This window comes from Dysidea avara, chromosome 4, assembly GCF_963678975.1.
Source record: "Dysidea avara chromosome 4, odDysAvar1.4, whole genome shotgun sequence".
NCBI lineage: Eukaryota > Metazoa > Porifera > Demospongiae > Dictyoceratida > Dysideidae > Dysidea > Dysidea avara.
In genome coordinates this window covers 39,665,260-39,681,693 of record NC_089275.1, presented here as the reverse complement: position 1 = coordinate 39,681,693, position 16,434 = coordinate 39,665,260, and the positions used below count along the sequence as shown (strand labels likewise).

Below are 16,434 nucleotides of genomic sequence, written 5' to 3'. Positions count from 1 at the left end.
CTTCGTGATTCCTGGGATACTATGAGAAATCTGTCAATTTATATCCTAGTTGGGTTACTCAATCTACAGGCTATAGCTATACTCCAACTGAAATAAGGTATGGATAACAGCAGCCCCGACCAGATCCAGATAGCAACAGATTTCTGTGCATTGGTCCGCACACATTGCATTGGAAAGAGCAAGGGGTAGCTAATGTCTTGGGACTCTCGTACACCTATCTGAGAAATCCAATTATAAATACATGAAATATTTATTGAAATAATACAGTTTGAAATACTTAAATATTGGGACTCTCGTACACCTTGTTGGGTTTTTGTGTGGGCGCTGGCTAGAGCTACACCTTGGGAAAGAACAAGCCTGGTTTGCCATAATGAGGTTTGTACTCTGTCCTGGGGGCTTATAATGCCAGTGACACAATTAATTTCAAAATATTCTTTCCGTGAAGTAAAATATTAATGCATACTAAAAAAACAATGTAGCGAACATGAATGTATCCACTTCATGATGTATTTAACTCAAGACCATGCTCTAGATAGTACAATATATTGTCTGTAGCGAGGCCGGGTAAGCTCAGAGGATCCAGAGGTATGACACATGTTTCATTAATCTGGCTTTATGGCATTGTGGAGACCTTAAATACAATTTCCAGTGCTATTCTCTTCCATTATTTCTGTTTCATGAGGTATGTGCTATCTATCTACCCAACTCTACTGACAATTGACAATTATATTATAGCAAATATCTACATCATTGTAGATGTAACATGTATTGTGATTGTCTGCATCACAGACATTGTCTGCCTGTCCATTAAATCAATATAAACTTGAAATTCTGTGAAGACATTGCAGTTTTTACTTATTGTATACTGCATGGTCATGTTCAGCATATAGCTACTGATTAGCAGGCTACTCATGTGAACTATGAATTCAAATCTGAATTATGAATTTCAAATCTAGGCATTGTTTGCCACAAATAACCTTCTGCTAACTGTAGTAGTTTTCTCAGTCACTCTAGCATTCCAGGTTGCGGTAAACAGCATTTTAATGGGAAAATGTCTGATAGCAATAATTTAACGTTCAACTTGTCATCAAGTGGGGTATTGTCATTGTCTATAGTTGCATGTGCACACGGCTATATAGCTAACTACATATACTATGATGCGTGCATGTGTGTGTGCGTGTGTGTGTGTGTGTGTGTGTGTGCGTGTGTGTGTGTGTGTGTGTGTGTGCAGTCTTAAAAGTTGTCAATGATATACTGTACCATACAGCCTAAGTCAGATATGAGCTATCCATCCTATATTTTTATCTTGGTAATCTTAGTGCTATCATACAAAATCATGATCAGTATACGACTGATCAGTTCTTTCTGCCAGCCATAGCTAGCTACTTAATTGTACATATGTGTTAGGCCATACTTGCCTATTGTTGCTCTTACCCAGCTGACCCAATTTTGAAGAAAAGAAATTATGTTTGTAATCACTGCGAAAAGATTTAGATACTCTAACAGAACAGTCAGATGGTACAATTTTTATCTCAAAAGTAAAGGAGTAGATCACATAATACCAGCATTCCTCACCCCTGACTAAGAAAATCTACAATACGTCAGTGCCATGTATAGCTCATCGAGCTATATATGTAACTACTAGCTATGTTTATAATCATTTATGATAGTTATGTGACTAGGGATTTGACAGGTCTGCATACAGTACAGTATAAATGTTTCTTTAATCTGACTTACTAATCTATTATTTTTGTAATAGATGTAGCTTGTAACCCAAAATTATAAAGAAGTTTTTTGCCTATCAACCAACCCATTTTGTTGCAAAATTGATCCGAGCAACAACTTTTCAAATAGGTATGGCCTTAATTAGCTGGCCTATATATTAAGAATATACTACATTTATTAGATTTGCATTGTTGTTTCATGCTAGTTAATTATATTGTTGTACTTCTGCAGCATTACTGGGTGAGGAGTGTATAAGTGCTATAGAGTAAGCAGTGAACTCCAGCATACAGCAGCTTATTTTGCTGCTCAGATTTATATAGCAGGCTGCAAGTTCCCTAAAAGCTTTATAGCCAGCAAAACTCAACAAAACCAACCATAACATGTGTAAAAGATTAGTCCATATTCATGTAATGAGGTGGTCAAAATTATAGTACTCAGCATGTTTATTTTAAAGAGGTGGGTCCTTATACAGGTGGTCAGTACAAAACAATTATCATTGTTATGTACAAGCTATGATTGGTATTTAACTATACGACAGGTTCATTGTTACATGTGGTCCTTAGAAGCTGAGACCACCAAGTTGTACTCTAGCAAACCTTATGAAACCTTCAACCATTTCTGTTTTCTTTTTCTAAATAGAAGTTTAGGCACTAGGACTTTGTCCGTATCCATATGTGTGTGGCCAGCCACAAGTCATCTAATCTCTTTTTAAAGTCTGATATGGTGGGTGCTGAAACCACTTCAGTTGGTAAATAGTTCCAATGATTTCTCTGTGTAAAAAAGCTGGCTTTCAATTGTAATCTGCACTGCTGTTTGTAGAGTTTCAGATGGTGACCCCTTTTGTGGGAGATGGGATAAAGCATAAATTTGACCAGTCAATATCATGATTACCTTTTAGGAGTTCATATGTCTCTATGAGGTTGCCACATTGTCTTCGGCAATATAAAACAAATAATTTTTTAAGTTCCTTCAGTCTAAAAACTCATATAGCAGATCAGCTAAAACAGCTGCTAGGTTAGTTTACCATCTTTATACTCTCTCCAGGGTATCAATGTCCTTAGCTAAGCATGGACACCAAAGTTGCACACAATACTCTAGGTGAGGTCTTACATAAGTCTTGTACAAAAAATAAATAGTTCTTTAGAGAGATCTTTACAAATGTCCTTTTGAGAATTTCCAGAATTTGTGTCACACAAGCAGCAGCTTTATCACAATGCATGCAAGCAAGGATAATGTAGTCCAAACACCCAAGTCTTTTTCAAAGTCAACTTAATTCAATTGCAGTAGCTAGGGACCTTGGGTTAGTAGAAGTTCCCATTGTGTAAATTGTACTTAAAGTTTTACCAATGTGCATAACTTTACATTTCTCAAGGTTGAAATCAAGTTGAGAAGCCCGCAGAATCTTGACCATCCTTGCATGTTGTCCAAGTCTTGCTTCATTTTAACTATGGCAACGCCTCTTGTGAAATGGTGTTGATATTCACTGGACTCTATGGACTACTGGACTGAAACACTAGCTAGGATCAATTCTTTAGAGGACTTTGTTAGGGACTTAGTTTAATGGAAGCTATACATTTCTTGATGTCAATTGGCAGTCTGCTGGTAGATCAGTTTATGATGTGGAATTAATAGTTGGAGGTGGCTTTTAATACAGATGGTTTCTAAGATGAGCTCCACTGCTATGTAATTGCTCGTACAAAACACGTATATTATTATGTTGCATGAGTGCTTGTCAATGAGTGTACCATTAACTAGATTTCATTGTTCAAGTATCATTTTTAAAAACATTTTTGTGATCATCATATTTATTTAGCAAACTTGCGAATCAGTTGCAAAAGAGATTGAAGGAATATTAGTTAGCAAGTGTACAGGAAAGAAGCCCACGAAGGAACTTGTACTGAATGAACTGGAAAGTGCTGTAGAATCTCTTGCTTCCAATTCATGCAAGGCAAAGCGTCGTAAAAAGTTAAAACAGATTAGTGGACGGCAATACAATTATGAAGGCCACAGGAAAGTGAATTCATCAGCAACAAGGCCTCGTCGTAGAGATCGTCACAGCTCAGCCTCAAGAATGAATGTTGATCTTGATTCAAATACAGGTAACAGGCATGCAATGCATCATGATATTATGCCTATGTAAAGAGCTATGTACATTACTGGCAGACCTTTATCAAGAACTTGCATGATCAATCAAGACAACATGCAGTGATTTGTAAATAAAGCTGGCTGAGATACATTTGCATTTGTCTAGTTTTACATTTGCTAAACAAAATTCATGTGGTCAATTAACAATGTGAATTTCATGTATCGATGCATTCTCCATCTCCTCTAGTAAGGTATATGTGTGTACTATATACACCGTAATGTAGATGCCTGTTATCTTGATACTGTTAGTACATTTAACAAAGGGAAAATAGCACAGCCTTTCACAAATTAATAATCCCAACTTTTACATAAGAAGTAAGTTTGTGATTAATTATCATAAATTTTGGGCAGAAGCATACAAGTTCACAATTTACAATAATATAAATAGATTTGTTTTTTGCAGATGAGGTACCTATATCTAATGATTCAGTAGATATGACATGGTCAAGTGCAGTGACAGATGAATTGGACCAGGAGTATGGTGACAATATTGAATCAGAGAGTGATCCTAAATGTGAACTACAATAGTCCCTTGCAATGCAGACATGTTTTTTTTATTAATGCAGGTGAACTTGATGTATTGTGCATTGAAATTGAGCACAATCTAAAAGAATACCAAGCCAAGCAAAATGCAAGTGGATCTGCCTGGCGTCAACGCATAGAAAGAAGAGAGGAAGCATGGGAAGTCAATCGCAGAGCCATATTCGAACATGTGGTGAGAAATGAGACTCTGCCAGAACAAAACGTAATGAGAAGCATGCACAATGTGCATGCATGTATATTAAGTGTTTCAATAATGTAGGACTGTTCTTTGTGTGGGAAAAGGGCTTTTATACGCTGTTCCAATTGTGGTTCTGCCGTGCTGTTGTGTGCAGCCTGTGATGATGTCATTCATAGCAGTCATCCACTACATGACAGAGAAATCTGGTGTGGATCGCACTTTGTACCAGTGCCACCAACAACTAGTATTTGTGAAGAAAATCTAGAGTTTATCACCATAAGTAAGTATTTAAACTTGTGAATAATGCTTTGACACACAAGCAATTATGCATGGGTCTTTGGCTATCACCCTCATTAGATGTTTCTATTATCTGTATGACAGGAAGATTCTGGCCATTAAAGCAGCCATGGAGGTGCCCCAGTTGTGAAAGTGTAGGAACCTACAAAAGAATTCCTATTAATCAAGATAGGTGCATTGTGATAACACCAGAAGGTAATGTGTGTGGTATGGATGAATTCTTTTTTTAGTTTTATGCAACGAGGGCTTAAACATTTCAGAATGTCTAGAAAGAATCTTACTAAAAGTTATATAATTTCTTCATTATTCTCCTAGGGATTTGACACCAAGTGTAACACATTTAGAATTCCATGGAATTCTATGCGTAGAAGAAAAAAAATTGCCGAGTGAATATTTTAATTATTATTTTTCTGTAGCTATATTATTGCATACTCCTGTTTCATCAAAGTTAGTTAATTAAAAGTATTCTAAATGTATCTGAACTCATGCAGTTTTGAAATCCAAAATAGTGATAATTAAAAGCTAGTCAGAATCTGGTATCTTGTACAAAATTTGATTTGAAAATCTGAATCCTGCATAGGATTCTCAAGGATTCTCTGTGCTGTCAGACCCCTTTTTGTTCTTAAATTTAACAATCTGTGTATCAACTATATAACACATGTATACCGTATGCATTAAATTAGGACTGAACATAATTGTGAATATATCACCAATATATAATATTGCTCTATTCAAATAGTAAAACAGTGACTATATTGTATTCACTAGTAACATACAACTATTAACTTTACTGTAGTCAACTATTAACTTTACTGAGTACTACAATGTAAAAGTTGATTTATTGTATATAATAGTCTTATTTACTATTTACTTAACAGGAAAATTTGACTTGGATGTCTGTACTCTGGCATGTGAACATTGTTCATTTGTGCTAGAGGATATGTTACCCGCCATCATAGATTCTGGCTTTTGGCCTGGGAATGTAGCCAGAAGACATCAATACTTATTTTCTAAGAAGGTGTTTGATTTGTTTGATCTTCTTCATAAAGTACTTCCTGGTACTTCTGTGAGTGGATTCCTTCACACTCTAGAAGAGGTGTCAGCTCTTAATGGAAGGGTGCGTGTTGTTAACTGCACAATAATTTATCAATTGCATGTTCTTTGTGTTTTTCATAGCTCTCTCCCACACACACAAATCATTTATTATATATCTCTCCATAATACTGTGTGTTTGTGTGTGCGTGTGCATGCAGTGTGTGTGTGTGTGTGTGTGTGTGTGTGTGTGTGTGTGTGTGTGTGCATGCGCACGCATCGCGTGTGTGTGAATGTGCGTATACACCACAGAGAATTGGTCCTCTGTGATGTAGCTAATGGCAGCAGCCATGTCCCTAACTGTGTGGTGAAGACCATGGTACCCTAGAATTAGCTTTGAAACCCAAACAACAAGGCCATGCATATACACTTCATGCATTGCATACACTGGAGCATTGATAAGGATCAAGGAGAAGCTCAGGTCCCTGCTATTGTCTGTGGCCCATCCGTCCTCCATGAGGTCCGCCTAGCCTTGTAAATAGGTTAGTAAGCGGAATGTGTCTCATGGTTGGGATGAGGCCAGGATAAAGAGAATCCTGGGACAGGCAGTCAAGAAGTGTGTATGTGTGTGTGTGCGCGTGTGCATGTGTGTGTGTGAATGCGTATTTAATGTTATTTCTGTAAAATGTGCATGCATATGCAACATGAAATTATATAGCTACATGTGCATGCTTAAGTTGAAAAATCTAATTTATAGTAATTCCTTGCCAATCTATGTATGATTATTTTTTGTATAAAGAAAAGTTACCTTCCTATATATACTACTCTTTGTATACTCTATAATTTAGTACAAAATGACAATAATTTATTTCAACATTAAAGACTTCACCCATTAATCAAGAAACCTTTATGAAAGGCTTTGAAGAGTTCAGATACTGCCGGATGGAGATTCAGCAGCTGCAGCACACCTCACCATTTGAATGTCCTGCTTGTCACAGAAAGCAGTATTCAGCACATGTAGATGGCAACAAGAAGTTGTATAGATTTGACAAAGTTCCCAGGTATACTGTTTATCTACATATAAATGGGTGATGGTATGTGCAGCCTAAATGAACTCATAGAGGTATCCGAGACTCCTACTACAAGGGAACATTTTTTGTTAATAATGAAGAGGTTGATCATCATTTGGAATTAGTGAATTACCATGATGACACTGTAAGTAAACAACAATATGTTTTACTTTCCTTTAGATCAATTAGCTTGGCAATTAAATGTATCCATTGCAGTGAATAACTATTCTACATAAATAGTAACTTGTTATTGGCTCCCTGCTACACAGACTTTCTTGCGGGTCCCTATAGTGGATAGTGTTTAGTAATCGTTTTTACATATATAATTGAAAAGCACAAGAAAGCATGTAAAGGTTTACAATGGAGTATGTCAATCACTTTGGTGTTTACACACTTAACTATGTTTCACACATAAATACATAATGTGTCACTATTACACTTGATGGATGTTGTACAGCACAAACCCTATATATGCTATGATGATAATAACAACATATCTATTAGATGGTACAGTAGTACTGCTTTAGGCTTTCCTCAAAGTTGAAGGAGTAACAAAATGCTGTCATTGTAAATACACCTGTATTGCGCATGACGAAAAGCATCTTTACAAAAGGTGTTAATGTACAGTGTATATAGCAACAAATCCTGTGTGTTGACTTACAGAAGGTTGAATAGTGAATTTTAAACCAAATCATCATAACCCAATTTTTGGCCTGCTTTCACATGAATCTGCTACCCCACCCACCTGCCTGCCTGACTGCAGCTTGTTGGCCTGAATGTATGCAGTCACTAGGGTATGGCCATCATTTCACATCACGAAAAAGTCATGTGCCTAAAGTACACGGTCATTTTCTTCACGCATGGAAACCACACCAAGGTATTAATTGTCTGTATTAAGACTTTCCTTAGTGGAGATGTCACTAAATAAATTTAAATGCTTAAGAAGAAGAAGTGGATATCTGTTTTAAATCAATCATAGCAACCTGTAGGAAATCATGCAATCAGAGTACAGCTACATGTTTGGCCCCTTATCAATAGCTAAAAGCTATTAGTTGTTGTATGCACCTGACACCTACACACAATTCTGAAACACGTACGTACTGTTCAGGCACTAAGGCAAATTAGGAACTTGATGATTAGCACAACACAGGAAGATGTTTCACAGTTGGAAGATTTGGGCATCCAAAGTTTCAATTTATATTATCAGGAGCTATTATCATGTGACATACAGTAGTTTCCATTTGCTTTCTTAGTTAACTCCATGCCTAGCTGGATAGAATGAAAATACCAGAGCAACTAGGCATTAGTAAGCACCAGTCTGTGAAGGTAGTGCCCTAACTAATGCTATGATCTTCCTCTCTCTCTCTCTCTCTCTCTCTCTCTCTCTCTCTCTCTCACACACACACACACACACACACACACACATACACAAATTAATTCAGTATTTTGATCTGCATTTGCTATTTTTGTAGCAACCAGGTATGTGCGGTACGAGTAGATGGAAGGCAGCCAAATCTACTTCAAAGACAATGAGGGATTTGGATGAGACTGGAGTTGTTGTGGCTGGCTGTCGTCACATAATTGCCCAAAAAGCAGTCAACATGTTTCGTGGTGAAATGTACGTATGTGTGTTATTAACTTAATTGTAATCTTTATTTGATAAAGATATGGCTATACTCATTTTCTGCACATGAATTATCTCACTCATCGGAATCTGAGTTATCTAATTCATGATGTGATATGCAAATATTGGCCATGGACCAGCAGTGTCCACTATTCAGGCAACAGTAGTGGAAACGAAATGATTCCTTGCCTCCCTGTAATGCATGCAAAAGCTCATACTTGGCATTGTCAGGTAATAATTAGAGGTATAGCACACAGAATAATATGTTTAATTATGCTGTAAAGGTGCTATGGGGTGCTCGGTGGCAAGATGGAGCTGGCGCAGGATCTGGGGAGGATATGGAGCTGTTTTTCAGCTACATTTCAAGATGGAGTCCGTCAACTAAATACATGTTGGCTTATCGTATGTACTTGAAAAGCAATTTGTCTATTCACTTTCACTATACCTGCACTACAAGCAGAGAAGACTTTCTCACTGAAGCTGTGAGGTTTTGGAATCAACGAAAAATTGATTCTCTTCCTCAAACATTAATCCAGAGACTGAGAAAGGTGTAATCCTCTTTAAGTAACCAAAATATTTTATATACTTTTTTGTAGACAGATGAGAAGTTATTAACCCTGGAGGGAGAACTTAATACACTGCGGGTGACCTCAAGCATCAACACAACTGAAGACAGCCTACATTTATATAAAGCTAATATACAAGCAGTAGCAAGAGGTATATACTGTGTACATGTGTGTGTGTGTATATAATATTTTGTGAATTGTATAGTAGACACTATTTTGTGGTCTATTCACACAAACATGCTAATGATCTGATCCCTATGTGTTTCAGGTGAGCTGAACAAGGAATTTTCAGAGAGAGATAACCGAGAGCAGTACTTCAAACTCTGGAAGCATATGGGTATAGCTACCTCTCTCACAGAATTTAGTGCTAGCAGTGATATTGTTGATAGTATAATACTAGGTATGTATGATGTGTGTATGTAATAGAATTTGTGACGATACAAGCATATGTCAGAAAAGACTTTAAAAACGTCAACACCTACTTTTGTACAATACATATACATTCAATTCTCTAGAATCTGCTCAGCTCTATAAGGAAGCAACATCTGTGGTTTCAAGATCACAGACTAACACTGTAAGACTTCGGGAACTGGAAGAGTTATTATTGATCGTAGATGATGCTTCAAGAGAGCAGTGTTTGCAAGAAGGGAAACAATTGGCAATTAAGACCTGCTTAGAGCACTTCCAAGCTGATATGGAAATGCTATTTTTAAGTATAAAAAAGAAACAAGTCAATGTACAAAATTTAGCAAGTGCGTAAACTTGGAATAATGCATTTGTGATTATGCTAGTGTAAATTATTGTAGCATCTAGTAAGCAAAGAGCACACCTGAGGCACAGTGTAGCAACAGAGAAGAATAGGCTGGCAACCTGTGTAGATAAATACAATCAACTTTGTGGTGCTGCAGTAGATGAATACCACACAACATCAGTGGAGAGTATCTTAGATGGAGATTTTCCATGGTCACTGCTTACAGGTAAAGCTAGTAGAAAGTAAATTACCTAGCTTTATTATAATAGTGATGTGCATCTGACACATTGTCATCTAACATATTTGCATATACTAAATTGTTAGTAAACAAAGGGTATTTAACTAAAACAATAACATAAAAGTTTTGATAGAATGTACCGACTTGCTGTGTGTCAAGCATGGCGTGTTTGCTTATAAATCCATGAACATGCTATAGTATATACAGTGAAACCTCTATTAGTGCAGTACATAAGCCCTTAAAATTGACATAATCGTTCACTTTTTGATAAAAGCACCAATTTTTTTACAGAGTATATGGAGCGTGCACTAAGTGTTTTAAGAAGGGGAGGCACGTAAATAGTCCTCAGGAACACCCCTTTTTGCACCCTGACAAGAAAACTATTTGTTACTATTAAAGGTCAATCATGTTTCTATCAAGTTAACTGCTGGGCCTAGTATCATAGTAGTACGAAGCATACAGCTGGAGCATAATAGCCTATTAGTAATCTTTAAAATACAAATAGTTTTCTTACCTAGGCAGTAAACAAAATCACTAAAATTTCCATTTGCAGGGATTCTGTTAAAGAAATCATCAATGCTAACAATTGTGTAGTACTATGTACAAGGATCATCCTGATGTGTATCGTTTCTTTATTAAAGGGGTATAACAAAAGTTATTTAATGTTAAGTTTTAATAGGTCACAGGTGGATATCTCAACAGAAAACCATGAACTACAGCAGTTCAGTTATCAAGCACAGAGCTTGAACAAAAGGTCCCTTGTCCTTATACTGGGCACCATATGAAAGGTAATTAAATTTCTAGTTTAATGAAGGCAGTTGCAAGTTGTTTCAACATCTTGTTTTCAAGTTACAGTGCTTTCAATTCAGAGTAATATAGCATAAGCAAGAAAAGCACAAGGATGCGTCATAAGGTACTTCTTAGTGCTCAAAATCTCACTTCATTGGAACCCAGCTCCTTTATGCTTATTTTGAGCATTATCACAGCACTAAGAAATACCTTAATACTCACCTGTGTGTTTTTCTTGCTTATGCTATATTACACTGAATTGAAAGTGCTGTAACTTGAAAACAAGATGTTGAAACAACTTGCAACTGCCTTCATTAAACTAGAAATGTAATTATCTTTCATATGGTGCCCAGTATAAGGCCAATGGACCTTTTGTTCAAGCTCTGTGCTTGATAACTGAACTGCTGTAGTTCATGGTTTTCTGTTGAGATATCCACCTGTGACCTATTAAAACTTTGCATTAAATAACTTTTGTTATACCCATTTAATAAACAAACGATACACATCAGGATGATCCTTGTACATAGTACTACACAATTGTCAGCATTGATGGTCCAAAACTTTAACAGAATCCCTGCAAATGGAAATTTTAGTGATTTTGTTTACTGCCTAGGCGAGAAAACTATTTGTATTTTTATAGATTACTAATAGGCTATTATGCTCCAGCTGTATGCTTTGTACTACTATGATACTAGGCCCAGCAGTTAACTTGATAGAAACATGATTGATTTTTAATAGTAACAAATAGTTGCAAAAAGGGGTGCAAAAAGGGGTGTTCCTGAGGACTTTTTACATGCCTCCCCTTCTTAAAACACTTAGTGCATGCTCCATATACTCTGTAAAAAATTGGTGCTTTTATCAAATAGTGAATGAATATTTGGCTTAGGCGCTGGACTGTATAATCCGACGCTCATTGGGATAAGAAGATTGTGTTGGATTAGCAAGGATGTCGAATTATTGAGGTACATAGTATTACATAGAAAACGTCTTTTTGGTATACAAAACAATGTCTAATTATAGAGGTACAGGTGTCGGATTAGGGAGGTTTCATTGTTTAGTCATCCTGATACACTGAAGCCTCAACACTTCTGTAATCCAGAATACCTCTATAATCTGACATTGTTTTGTATACCAAAAAGACTTTTTGCATGTAATACAGTAATCCAACATCCTTGCTAATCCAATAAAATATTCTTATCCCAATGAACATCACATTATAGGGGTTTCACTGTACTGAAAAATTTACCTACATATACTAATGCACAATATAATATGGTTAAATGTTATTTAATATGCTTACATCATAATTACAGGCAAAAGGCGGAGTATTGAACTACAACAGCAAATAGAAGCTGTGGAGTTATTCAACAATTTTAAGCGTCATAAAGAAGAAAGAATTCTACTCATACGAGAAATGAAGGATTGCCTTCATTATTATGACAAAGTGATATTGCCTGCAATTTCAGGTTAGCTATATGATTATTTGCTTTAATTTACTTTTATCCAAGAAAGTAGCTTTCAAGTACACTAAGTGTTTAAAACTTGCGTAAAAGACAAGGCTATTTTACACAAAATTTATTATAGGATATAAACAATATTGTTTATACAATGGATTTGGTATGCTATAAACAACCAACAGACAATGTGTTACATTGCATTTATTTATGTATGTTCAACATGCACATAAGTTACAATTGCAACAGAATCTATAAGAGATGTTGAGGACAAGATGCAGCTGGTGATAAGAGACTCTGCAACTGATCAGGTCAGATATTAATTTTGTAGAGTTCATATCACACATATTGAAATGCTTAATTGTACAGATAAATCTACCTTGCAATTACAAGTATGCTTCTTATTCAATGGAGCGCATGTTTTTAGAGGGAAAATTGGCAACACTACTGAAAAGTAAAGCCAAGATAGTACACAAGCTGTGTACTATGGCAGAAGAATTTAGAACTCTAGAGGTGTTCAATGTTGTAGACGAGTGCCATATTACTGAACCTGATGAAAGTAGTGAAAGTGATATTGACTGATGGATGTATACAGCATTTTGCACCTTATCACACTGCAGCTATACTGTTCACTTACATAATCATTGTCAGCTGATATTTTTTATTCATTCCTGTATTTACACGTAATTTTTGTCTTCATAATTGCACCTATACATCTGTCTGGACTATGTATATCAACCTGTAGTACATAATATTAATGAGAACTGCAGTACAGAGTAAAAGTATATAGGAAAATGATAAAAAAGATGTGAAAAATAAAAGGCAGTTGAACATTTGTAGTACATTAGGTGTATGAATAATATTGCATGGTAAAACAATACTGTCCCTGACTGTGTGGTCAAGGAGAAGCTGAGGTCTCTGCTATTATCTGTGGCTCATTCATCCTCCATGAGGTCCACCTAGCCTAAATAAAAGGCTTGTAAATAGTGTCCCTTGGCTAAGTAGATGGGTGTGTCTTACGGGGGGTTGGGGCCTATACGAAGAGGATCCCCAGTCAAGGAGTGTGTGTGTGTGTGTGTGTGTGTGTGTGTGTGTGTGTGTGTGTGTGTGTGTGTGTGTGTGTGTGTGTGTGTGTGTGTGTGTGTGTGTGTGTGTGTGTGTGTGTGTGTGTGTGTGTGTGTGTGTGTGTGTGTGTGTGTGTGTGTGTGTGTGTGTGTGTGTGTGTGTGTGTGTGTGTGTGTGTGTGTGTGTGTGTGTGTGTGTGTGTGTGTGTGTGTGTGTGTGTGTGTGTGTGTGTGTGTGTGTGTGTGTGTGTGTGTGTGTGTGTGTGTGTGTGTGTGTGTGTGTGTGTGTGTGTGTGTGTGTGTGTGTGTGTGTGTGTGTGTGTGTGTGTGTGTGTGTGTGTGTGTGTGTGTGTGTGTGTGTGTGTGTGTGTGTGTGTGTGTGTGTGTGTGTGTGTGTGTGTGTGTGTGTGTGTGTGTGTGTGTGTGTGTGTGTGTGTGTGTGTGTGTGTGTGTGTGTGTGTGTGGCTAGAGTATCAGCATGGTATAATCAAGGAGTGCCAGGTTTGATGCCTAGTTTTTGCTGTTGTTTAATTTGTTTCCTTAAACAAGAAACTTTACTCCGCACATTTTTCCAGTATGCCAGACCGATGGCTTGGCATGGTGTCAGCTGGGGAAGCAGCCCACACCCAGCTGAAACATCAATGGGTACCTTAGTGGTGCTAATCAGCCAACTGTGTAAGACTACCTACAGGAGGCTGTACCGTGCACGTGCCTCACAGGTAAAGCTGTGGGCACTGGTAAAGCTGTGGGCACTGGTAATCCCACCTGGTCCTTCACCCCTTATGTGAGGCAGACCCCATGAGGATTTTCCTGTTCAGCACCTGAGTAAAACACTGGAGTCCCAGTGCATGCTGGTTCACTGGGTAGGCATGACTGTGTTAGCATGGCACCCAAAGGCTTTGTTTTACTTGAAGGCTTTGTTTTGTGTGTGTGTGCTTGTTTGTGTGTATGTGTTTGTGTGTGCATGTACGTGCGTGTGTGTGTGTGTGTTGACTACATCATGTATACAATAAGTTCTACAATTTGCAATTCTCTCCATTGGAAGAAATGTTAAAGCTGCCAAATTCAATGCATGGGTTAGATGAAAGCACAAGGAGGGAGCCCAAAGGTTGATATAGGTGGCTTGTTTATTCCACTAATAACCACTTGGTTGCTACGTAGGTACATGATAATACATTTCTTACAGCCCAGGGGAGTGGCCATGAATGTTCTGTATAGCCACTGCCTCTTCTGCCCATTTAGCACTAACTGATAGCAATAGCAATGTACATTACTTGTATTTAAGTCAGTTACTTTAGTGTATTTAGCATTATTAGTTGTGGATCATATTCTGAGATATGGACAGTAGTATGTACCAGACTGCCCAGATAAGAGAGGTTCCACTGCATTCGGTTTACAGTGAAACCTCTATAATCCGATACTCATGGTGTAAGACAAACTGTGTTGGATTAGCAAGGATGTCGGATTATTGAGGTAATATTATATAGAAAAAGTCTTTTTGGTATACAAGACAATGTCAGATTATAGAGCTATATATATATTCTGGATTACAGAGGTGTCGGATTAGAGAGGTTTCAGTGTGATCATAATAATATCAACTAGTATGAAACAGAGAAAATAGAGATTTGCAGCATGACTGTACATGTGCTATAAAGACCATGATAGTTTTTCAAGTCTTTCATCAACGTAATTTATCTACCCTGAACAGCAGGTGGAAAAAACTAAATTACAAAATTGATAATGTACAAGGTTTCAGTGTTCCAATTGTTTTTATTATCCAAGGTTACCAGTATCCCTTGCCGCCTTGCCACCACTCCTAGCACTAGGTGGTAAAGTGTTGGGAAAAGAAAGAAATCCAGTGTTCCAAATCATTGTGTGATTCTGATCCAGAGAATCAACTATATAACTTCATATGGTCAACATATCTAGATTACAAGCCACAAGACTATTTTGGGCTGTCCAGACAATGGAGATGCACAGATAATAGAGGTCCAGATAAGGGAGGTTCCACTCTAATAATTACAGTAAAAAGTCATGCAGTCTCACCTGTGGCCATTAATTTTAGGCAACAAGCAAAGTCCATAATTATGCATGGTTAAATGCATGGACACTAATTGTGGGCATGTGTAGCACTTTCACATCTCAGATCAAAGGAATTCCAGGATACATTTGCCATGTATACCTCAACACAGGCTAGGGAGACATCTAAATGTACACTGGTGTACATTGAAATGTATCCTGGGAAGTGGTTGCACTTCTAAAAGAGCAATCCACTTTCATCAAAGCAACTTGCATGTAGATGAGGTAGTGGTACCACCCTTTGTTTGTTTTATTAAAGCTCAGACCAAAATCGATTGTGGGAATAAATCAATGCTCTATGTTTGACCTGCACATGTACACAAAATTATTATACTGCTTGACAAGGTTACAACTTTTTGAAGATGGACACAGAACCTACGTGGATCCATTCAAATGCTCATAATTATTATGTTTGACCTTTAACTCTTCTAAGAGTCTGGATATGATGATGCGACCAATTGACCATTTGGGCATTATATACTACATACCACACAATCCACAGGGATTATTTCAGTATTGCAGCGAAATTTTGTGTTCTGTAACTTATGCATAATGAACAAATTATTTTTTTTATAATAACAAAGGTTGCCCTTGGATTCACCATAATTATATATAATTGCAACGGCCATAATAGAATGATATTCTGTTCACACCTGAAAATATTGCATGGTTTAGAGGTTATGAGCCACATATGAATGCTCTGCTTTTGCAGGGCCATTCACATACTACACATGTAGCTACCCAACGCTATATAAACTATGAATGCTGCGTTGTACATTCTAACACTAAGTAGCTATAGATGAACACAAAGCTTTCAGCCAACATGCTACCATGATTACACCTACGTATACCCAGTGAATCAGCAATAAGACACCTGTT

General features: G+C 37.2%; 1 protein-coding gene across 2 annotated transcripts; it reads left to right on the top strand.

The window, feature by feature from the left end:
* Positions 1–8,504: 8,504 nt before the first annotated feature.
* On the top strand, positions 8,505–13,192 carry LOC136252104 (uncharacterized). Of its 2 annotated transcripts, XM_066044477.1 has the most exons (10): positions 8,505–8,608; positions 8,656–8,845; positions 8,899–9,162; positions 9,211–9,331; positions 9,449–9,580; positions 9,696–9,932; positions 9,987–10,157; positions 12,272–12,424; positions 12,662–12,723; positions 12,782–13,192. In XM_066044477.1, exons 1-10 carry the CDS (start codon positions 8,520–8,522, stop codon positions 12,992–12,994), a joined length of 1,632 nt encoding a protein of 543 aa, XP_065900549.1. In that variant the 5' UTR covers positions 8,505–8,519; the 3' UTR covers positions 12,995–13,192. The 2 variants fall into 2 exon arrangements, with proteins under 2 accessions (XP_065900549.1, XP_065900550.1); XM_066044478.1 differs by lacking the exon at positions 8,656–8,845 and having other exon boundaries at positions 8,521–8,608.
* The last annotated feature ends 3,242 nt before the right edge of the window (positions 13,193–16,434 follow it).